The 9,962-nt window shown below is 51.6% G+C and overlaps 1 protein-coding gene across 2 annotated transcripts in view; it reads right to left on the reverse strand.

Annotated features, from left to right (window-relative positions):
- Positions 1-1,578, reverse strand: part of klhl2 (kelch-like family member 2) — a 162,241-nt gene extending 160,663 nt beyond the window's left edge. For both annotated transcript variants that reach the window (XM_072495938.1, XM_072495939.1), the window contains exon 1: positions 1,320-1,578. In XM_072495938.1, coding sequence (XP_072352039.1) covers positions 1,320-1,390 — 71 coding nt within the window. In that variant the 5' untranslated portion in view covers positions 1,391-1,578. The remainder of the gene's footprint in view (positions 1-1,319) is intronic.
- Positions 1,579-9,962: the final 8,384 nt, after the last annotated feature.

Here is a 9,962-nt window from a genome sequence, read left to right on the forward strand (position 1 = left end):
CCGCCTCCAATTTACTCCTTATATCCTGAGATAACGCCTTTTCAAAGGAATTATGTGGGCCCAATCTACAAGTGTTGGCAGACAATTGGAACAAAGGAGGTGGTGGATGTGTGGGACGAGATGTCGTCATCCAACATCTCCACATGTACACCTGGATCCAGGATCAATGGCAGAAATGAACCGGAATTCATGCAGTGGTCTAATCGAAGGTTGCAAAAATGCCGATAGCATTGCACCCAAATCACAAAGATCAGTTGACTCAATCCAGAAGTTAAACCAGAGTCATCAGGAACTGTATACCATGTATGCAACACCACATATAGTACTGCATTCACCCATGGTGCTTCCACCAGTTCTTCACCAAGTATTGAGTTACTCTTAAGCATCCCCACTGGATTTAACTCAGCTCAGAAGAGCACAAGTCATCATAGAGGTGCACCTTTCCCCACCATTAAAATCAACAGGACAAACAAATCGCATGCCCACCATTGTGCTTTACTGAAATTTAGAGTGGATGCTCAGAGCAGTTACATTAAAGTTCAACATACTCAAGTCTAAAAATTCTCGTGTTAACGCCACAAATCAAATTACATAATAATGCAATTTATTCAATAAAGTTAGTGTATTAAAATGATACACTGATCTGCTCCAAAGAGGTATGCCAAGCATTTTTGAAACGATTATGTTTTATTGCATTCATGAAACGGACTGCAGCTGGCTTCCTCGGAAACACAACCTCGCTCAACACGATCTCCTACATTCGATTGAGATTTTAACCCTCATCCTAACACATCTCTCAACAAGAGCAAGGCAACTACTGTATATAAGCAATAGAATATTCACTGTAGCAACAGCTGCCGTACATCCATGGAGAAATCACCCATCCTCTTCACCCACCAAAAAAAACCATCTCCAATGGACTGGTGATCTCTTAATCTGACCCAACGCTCTTTACACCCCGTTGTATATATTTTAAAATTACAGCATTTCTAAAAATTAAAACAATTGGAATGCCATTGTCTTTCACAGAAACTCAAGCTTGTGCTCCCCCGCCCCCTACTCCAGATCTCCTTGTATTTAGAAGTCGCTTCTAAGCCCGCTCCACGCGCGGGTTTCCTCTGTGGCTGGAGAGCCCCCTGTCCCTCCCAGCGAGCAGGGGAGACTCCCACGATGAGCAGAGGCCATCCCTAGGCCGGGGTGTCCCCCCCCTTGGCCGGAGTTCCCCACCCCGCCCTGCGCACTCTAAGTGGGAGTGTGCTGGCTGTCTATCTGTGTGCCCCCCGCCCCGCCGCCGCCTGTGACTGTAGCCACACACTCACATTTGCTGTATCTCCATTGTCTCCTCCGCCTGTTGCCGACTGCGCAGAGCGAGCTCAGCGCGCTGCACCATTCCACTCAGGAACGTGTGGGATCCTGCCCCATTCTAGCGCCCTTCCAGTCCCCACACGCGCTGCATTGTCTCCTCGCGGCTGTCCGGGCGGTCACTGGGGCAACGCCGGCCGCCGCCTCTACTACAGCACCAACTCCCCGCTCCGCTTGTCTGCCTGTCTCTGAGCCGCCCAGCAGCTGAGGGGAGGGACAGGGGGACAAGAGAGGCGGTGCTTCCTTCAAACCATCTCCTCCTCTTCCAACACCCCACAATGCTCCGCGCCTCCAAACCCACCCACCCCCAAGCACTTAGTTGCCTCTCAATTTCAACTTTTATTCCGCTCCTAATGTGAAAACTGATATTTACCTGGTAATGGTACACCAGGAGCTCCCTCTTGGCTGGAGGACTTGAAAGAAGCAGCCCTAATATGGGAATTATTCAGGAAAATACTGTACAGTCGTATCATCAAATGCCTGCCTCCAGGCACCCTTGGCAGTGTGGTGAACTGCACCTGCTATTTAAACCCATGTCTCTAAGAACATACTGCACGCTTTCCAGGCTGAAATACATGACTCTACAAGATGAAAAAGCAAACAATCAACGGTGATCGCACCTATAAAGCGAAACCAGATCTGCTAGCCACCGTTTTCAATTTGTCCGATATAAGGCTTTACACAAAGTGCCCTATTCCAGTCACTTGGCTATTGTTGTTATTGGCATTGTTTCCATAGCGACTATTTTATCGTAACTGTTGACAGAAACAACAACTTGCATTTATATACTGCCAAAAGCATAGAAAAGGTGTCCCTAGATATTTCACAGGAGTGATGTCAAACAAAATTTGACACTACAACACTGGCATCTACCCGACAATGTGGAAAATTGCCCAGCTGTGTCCTGTATGATGCGACCATCAATTCACTCAAGGACTCATGTCGGAGTAAAACAGTGGTTTTAATTAACTATCAACTTTGCCTGCCTGCGACTAGTACATACTGAGAATAGTCCCACAGGCCAGCTACTCTACTCCTTCAAAGGGGCGGAGCCCATACATGCTCCAACATCTCCCCCTGTGAGTGAAGCCATACAATGGCCCACAGATAAAACCCACAGGGTTAATAACATAGAACATAACTGGTGAATTAACTGTATTTACAAACATAGAACATAACTGGTGAATTAACTGTATTTACATTCACCACATTCACCCTCTGTAAAAAAAATAAAGTCCGGCGGGGGTGATGGGTCACAAGTTCAGCCGGCCCGGCGCCCGGATCGTACCCTGCGACCGCGGAAGCACTGGTGTTGCAGCCGCTTCAGGTGGCTGGGGAAGTGGGTCCGGTGCAGCCCTAGGGGAGGACTCCGGGAGCGGCTCTTCCTGAGCTTCATTCCTGCAGACTGGTGTGCCGGGTGGAAGGGAGCGCGGGAGCCAAATGGGCGCGGGGGCGCTGGGCATGGGAGAAAGAGCGGGGTACAGCGCAGGGTGTACTGTGGACGTAGTGGTGGCGGAGCCTGCGGGCGCAAGGTCTCGGAGGGAAACGGTATCCTGTCGACCATCGGGGTGCTCAACATATGTGTAGTGCGGGTTTGAGTGCAGGAGCTGGACCCTCTCTACCAGGGGATCGGTCTTATGGGTCTGAACGTGTTTCTGGAGGAGAACTGGACCCGGTGTCATCAGCCAGGGTGGGAGCGAGGCCCCTGAGGTAGTCCCCTTAGGGAAAATAAACAAGCGGTCATGAGGAGTCTGGTTTGTGGCTATGCAAAGGAGGGACCTAATACCATGTAGTGCATCGGGGAGGACTTCCTGCCAGTGGGAAACCGGGAGATTCCTGGACCGTAGGGTCAGTAGGACGGTCTTCCAGACCGTTGTGTTCTGCCTCTCCACCTGTCCGTTTCCCCGGGGGTTGTAACTGGTAGTCCTGCTCGAGGCGATGCCTTTACTGAGCAGGTACTGACGCAGTTTGTCACTCATGAACGACGAACCCCTGTCACTGTGGATGTAGTTGGGGAAACCAAACAGGGTGAAGACACTGTGCAGGGCTCTGATAACAGTGGGGGTGGTCATATCGGGGCACGGGATGGCAAACGGGAAACGGGAGAACTCGTCAATAATATTTAGAAAGTAGGTATTGCGATTATTCGAGGGGAGGGGTCCTTTGAAATCGATACTGAGGCGTTCAAAGGGCCGGGACGCCTTCAACAGGTGGCCTTATCTGGTCGATAGACGTGCAGTAGGGCAGCATGGTGGCGCAGTGGGTTAGCCCTGCTGCTTCACGGCGCCGAGGTCCCAGGTTCGATCCCGGCTCTGGGTCACTGTCTGTGTGGAGTTTGCACATTCTCCTCGTGTTTGCGTGGGTTTCGCCCCCACAACCCAAAAGATGTGCAGGCTAGGTGGATTGAACACGCTAAATTGCCCCTTCATTGGAAAAAAATAATTGGATACTCAAAGTTTTTTTTTTAAAAGAAGTGCGGTTTACACTCCGCACAGTCCGCACACTCCGCAGTCCCTGGTTACAGCTTTGACCTCCTCAGTGGAGTAGGGCAGGTTGCGGGCCTTGATATAATGGGCGAGCCGGGTGTCCCCTGGGTGGCAGAGGTCGTCGTGGATAGCCCGTAGTCGGTCCTCTTGCGCACTGGCGCATGTGCCGCGGGACAGGGCGTCTGGGGACCCATTGAGCTTCCCAGGACGATATACTATATCGTAATTATAGGTGGAGAGTTCGATTCTCCACCTCAAGATCTTATCGTTCTTGATTTTGCCCCGCTGCGTATTGTCGAACATGAAGGCTACCAATCGTTGGTCGGTGACGAGGGTAAACCTCCTACCAGCGAGGTAGTGCCTCCAGTGCTGCACGGCTTCCACGATGGCTTGAGCCTCTTTTTCGACCGAGGAGTGTCGAACTTCAGAGGCGGTGAGGGTGCGTGATAAAAACGCAACCGGTCTGCCTGCTTGATTGAGAGTGGCGGCGAGAGCGACCTCTGATGCGTCGCTCTCCACCTGAAAGGTGACGGACTCGTCCACCGCGTGCATCGCGGCTTTGGCGATGTCCGCCTTGATGCAGCTGAAGGCCTGGCGGGCCTCGGCTGCCAGAGGGAAAAGGGTGGCCTTAAATAGTGGGCGGGCTTTGTCCGCACACTGGGGGACCCACTGGGCGTAGTAGGAAAAAGATCCAAGGCACCTCTTGAGGGCCTTGGGACAGTGAGGGAGAGGGAGTTGCAGGAGGGGGTGCAGACAGTCAGGGTCGGGCCCTTGGACTCCGTTTTCCACGACGTAGCCGAGGATGGTTGCCTGGTGGTGCGGAAAATGCATTTCTCCTTGTTATAGGTGAGATTACGTTTTTGGGCGGTTTGGAGAAATCGGTGGTGGTTGGCGTCGTGGTCCTGCTGATCATGGCCGCAGATGGTGACCTTGTCCAAGTACAGAAACGTGGCTCGCAGCCCGTACTGGTCCACCATTCGGTCTATTGCTCATTGGAACACCAAAACCCCGTACGTGACGCCAAAAGGGACCCGGAGGAAATGAAAAAGGCGGCCGTCTGCCTCAAACGCCGTGTAGTGGCGATCCTCCGGACGGATTGGGAGCTGGTGGTATGCAGACTTCAGATCCACCGTGGAGAACACGCGGTCGTGAGCGATCTGATTGACCATGTCTGCAATCCGGGTACGCATCAAGTTGCGTAAACCGGTTAATGGTCTGGCTGTAATCAACCACCATCCGGAGCTTCTCCCCGGTCTTGACGACCACCACCTGAGCTCTCCAGGGGCTATTGCTGGCCTCTATGACTCCTTCCCGTAGGAGACGCAGGGCCTCAGACCTAATAAATATTCTGTCCTGCATGCTATATCGCCTGCTGCGAGTGGCTACTGGCTTGCAATCAGCGGTGAGATTAGCGAAGAGGGAAGGAGGGTCGACTTTCAGAGTGGCTAGGCTGCACACAGTGAGTGGGGGCAGGGGTCCGCCAAAGCTAAGCATCAGGCTCTTGAGATTACATTGAAAATCGAGCCCTAAACGTAGGGGGGCGCAGAGGTCTGGAAGCACGTACAGCTGGAAATTAGTGTACTCAGCGCCCTATACCGCTACAATTACCATAGTGCACCCTCGGATTTGTACCGAGTGCGGCCCGGAAGTGAGGGAAATTGTTTGTTGTGCCGGGAATATCGGGAGCGAGCAGCAGCTTACCAGATCCGGGTGGATGAAACTCTCAGTGCTCCCGGAGTCGAACAGGCAAGGAGCCTCGTACCCGATAACCCGGACGGCCATCATTGAGCTCTTGAGGTGCTTGCGTCGCAACTGGTCCAAGATGACTGCGCTGAGTTGAGGGTAACCGGCGGTGTGGTCGGCTGTGCTGGGGCGGCCCCCCCAGTGACTGTCCAAGCAGGTCGTACGCGTCGAGCGGCGTAGCAGATGGCGTCCAAGATGGCGGCCCCCGTTGATCAAGCGTGGCGGGCGTCGAGGAAGGTCGCTGCCACACGTGATCTGACCCCCACAACGTAGATGTCTCGGACGGCGAGCTCCATGTGCTGAGTGGCCGTAACGGCCTGATAGTTGCAGTTGCGCGCGAGGGCTTTGAGGTCACGCAGATAGTTGTCGAGTGACTCCCCGGGGCGCTGGCGTCGAGTAGTGAGAATATGTCGTGCATAGACCTCGTTCACAGGCCGCACGTAGATGCGCTCGAGGATTGCGAGAGCGGCGGTATATGAGGTGGCCTCTTCGAGTTGCACAGAAATGCGGTGACTCACCCGTGCGTGGAGGAGACTCAATTTTTATTCGTCCGTGACGGATGGCGTCAATAACGCGGCAAGGTAGGCCTTGAAACACCGCAGCCAGTGTGAAAAAATTTCCTTTTCCTCCGCGGCCTGTGGATCGAGCTCCAGTCTGAAGTGTTGGGTACTCTGATACACAGACGAACCAACACGGTTGCGAATGGTACAACGCAGTTTTATTTCAATGAACTATTAACATATTAAACTCTGGTATTCAGCACATGGTGAACCTCTGAGTGGCTGGCAATGAGGTCTGTACCCTGAGCCCTCTCCTGCTCGAGTGCCCAGGAAGTGTCGTGTTCCCTGCTTTGTACTGTGTATGCTCTTGTCCGTGACTGGCTGTCGTGTTTTGTGTGTTGATTGGTCCGGTGATCTGTCCATCATTATGTATGTATGTATGTGCTGTGATGTTCACCTGAATATCATGACACAGTCTGTCAGGTTTGAGGGCTCACTCCATAATCGTTTTTGTTCAGATAGTTAATTAAATTGATGCGACCATCAATTCACTCAAGGACTCGTGTCGGAGTAAAACAGTGGTTTTAATTAACTATCAACTTTGCCTGCCTGCGACTGGTACATACTGAGGACAGTCCCACAGGCCAGCTACTCTTATACTCCTTCAAAGGGGCGGAGCAATGGGCTGAGCCCGTACATGCTCCAACATCCACCAATATCTCCCCCTGTGAGTTATTGATCATTACTCGGACTTGAACCTCGTGGCGGTATCATAAAGATACCTGGCGACTCAAGAGCAAAGGTAATAAAACAGAACAATTGAACCAAGGAGAAAGTTAGCAACATTATTTGGTGACATCTGACGGGACCCGATCTAGAAGTGGCATAACCACTCCGGAAGAACCCAAGAATTTGAATTGGAGATCCAATTGGAAACAGAAAACCACAAGTGTTCAAGCAGATCTGATCAATACTCATAATTCGGAAGTGTGTGTATGCATGCGTAACTAACAGGGCGATAAGGTAAAACTGATAGATTTTTTGTTGCGACGAAACTGTCGGGAGTTTGTATATCGGAAGTAGCGAAAGCCGTACCCGTATTGACAGCACCACCTTAATACCCCTGTCCCAAATTTGAAGAGCAGCATTTGGATTAAAACCCCTGTCCCAAATTTGAAGAGCAGCATTCGGATAGGAAAGATGACAATGCAGGCAATGCAGCACCTCATGAACCCAGAGGAATTTGCGGTCGCAGCGACCAGCAGCAGTAGAGTGGGACAATGTCCCATTTGGGAGGAAGAGATCAGGAAATATCTCAAAGGGAAGGGAAGGCCCCTTTGGAATGAATTCTGTAGCAACGAGGAATCAGGCCCCGGGAGTATAGGACATACTTGGTGGAAGAACCTGAGCGAGATCCACAAAAAGAGCTTAGGGAAAGCTCGCAAGCCGATGGCAATCGTGTCCTGCTTGGCACAATTGCGAGGCACAGAGGAGGTCGTTAGTACGCTCCGGAAAGAAGTAGAGGGCATACATCGAATGAGTAAGGTCGATGTAAGCGAGGTAGAAAGAGAGAACATAGAATTGAAGAGGAAATTGGCAGCAAAAGATGGAGAGGTGGAGGATGCCAAAAGTCTTGTCTGGCGCACTTAAGCAGCTTCCAGTCCCAATATGAAAAGGCCTATCAGGACACGCAACGTGCAGTCCTGGTACGTGAAGAAACAGAGAAGCAGGTAGAAACATTGCAAAGGCAGTGTGGTGACCTGAAGGCAGCATTAAGAGCACTCCATGCTGCCACCACAGAGCAAAGACAAAGCTCACTAGACCACGCAAAGTGCCAGAAGCAGATTGCAGAGCTGCAATCTCTGCTTTCAGTTCAGAAAGGATTCCAGGAAACCTTTGGAGCAAAGTTAGATGAGGAAGACGGCCCTGATTGGGAAGAATTAAACGAGACAGCGCAGAGATATGTTCAGGGAACATGTGCAAAGGGAAAGCCACAAAAGAGGAAAGCGCCCCAACCCCCCACAGAGCAGATAGTTCAGGTTCCAATGAACCCAGTAACCACCCACCGCACAGCCACATCGGACGATGCGGAATTTCTATACTCCACCCCCTTAACAGTGACCCAATTACGGGACGCGTGCGATAAAATCACACCGTTCCTCCCCACCTCAGACCCCCACCATTTCTTTGCCACAGTAAAGCATCAGCATCATGTATGGCCTGGGTGAGCGAGAGCATGTAAAGCTCACAGTTTTAAGTTTAGATCCTTCAGTAGCAGCAGGCTTTCCCGACCCACAGAATGTAGGAGGAGGCACCCTTGCAGAAATGCATACCGCGATCTTGGATGCGATCGGGTATAACCGGGGTGACCCCGTAGATGGCCTCAACAAATGCAGGCAAAAGAAAGCCGGGCCCCCCACAGCGTTTGCTGGATGCATGTGGATCCACTTTGCATCAGTCTTTGGAGACTTAGACCGTGCCCATTTGTCCCCCGACAACATGGCCAAATGGACCCGCACCCTTATCTCCCATGCCACAGAAACAGGACAGAAAGCTTGCGCGAGTTATGATCCCTCAGGGGAGGCCCATAACGAGAAGTGGGTAGTGAAAAGATTGTCCCGCACTTGGGAGCAATCTATACAAAGCAAACCCGCAGTTAAGAATCCCGAGGAAAAGCAGGCCGGAGCAGATATACAGGCAGTAAAAACACACCAGAACCCCGCATGGGTGAATGAAGGAAAGAACAGCCCCCCACCCAAGTCACAGGAGTGTTACAACTGTGGACAGTTGGGACACTTCGCAAGAGAGTGCAATGCCCCTGGAAAGCCACAGAGAGCCCAGCAGACGGGCACTTTGAGTAAGAAGAAGACAGAGCCCATTCATAGTGTTAGCGCCCGTTCAGATCAGACGGACCTGAACGGAACGGACTGACGGTGTTCGGGCTCCCCCAGTTGGGTCTGCGACACCCTTTGGGATAGGTCCGGACGACCGGTAGTTGCAGCGAAAATTCGGGGACAGCCCATCGAGTTTCTATGGGAACAGGAGGGTCCCGCACCACAATAAATTCCTCCACCCTGTTTCAAAAAGACACGTGGCCCACTACAGCCACCATCACCCACAGCGGCTTTACAGGCCACTCACAGCAGGGACACATCACAGCCCCTGTGCCCATTCAAATCGGTAACATCACCACCAATCACCCCGTGGTTTTAGTTGACCTACCCCACACAGCAGAACACATTCTGGGAATCGATTTCATGAATTCCCACAATCTTTCATTTGATCCAGTCAACCAGTGTGTCTGGAAGATGGCAAAATCCGCAAGAGCCCCCGCAACACTCAACATAGGAGAATACGCGAACAAAATTAGCGCAGTAGGCGAATTTTGGTTCCACTCGACCATGCTTAGTACGGACAAGCAGGTTAGGGCAGTTCTGCAAAAGAACAGGGCAGCATTCACGACCCACAAGCACGACTGTGGACGGATGACTGGCTCCGTACAAATAACAGGACCTGAACCTAGACCCCAAAAACAATATGGATTTCCCCAAGAGGCAGAGGGAGAAATCTCAAAGGTAATAGTAAGCTTATTAGAGCAGGGCGTACTTAGATCAGTAGCCTCCACTAATAATGCCCCGATTTGGCCAGTGAGAAAGCCCGATGGATCATGGCGACTGACCATCGATTACTGGGAACTCAACAAAATCACCCCCGCAGCAGCCCCCACAGTAGCAACAAGTCCCGAGACCATGCTCAAGCAGGGACTCAATTCCCGATTCTTTACGGGTTTGGATGTCAGTAATGGATTCTGCTCCATTCCATTGGCAAAGGCGTGCCAGTACAAATTTGCCTTCACTTTCAAAAATTAGCA

This window comes from Scyliorhinus torazame, chromosome 3 (genome assembly GCF_047496885.1).
Source record: "Scyliorhinus torazame isolate Kashiwa2021f chromosome 3, sScyTor2.1, whole genome shotgun sequence".
Classification (NCBI taxonomy): Eukaryota; Metazoa; Chordata; class Chondrichthyes; order Carcharhiniformes; family Scyliorhinidae; genus Scyliorhinus; species Scyliorhinus torazame.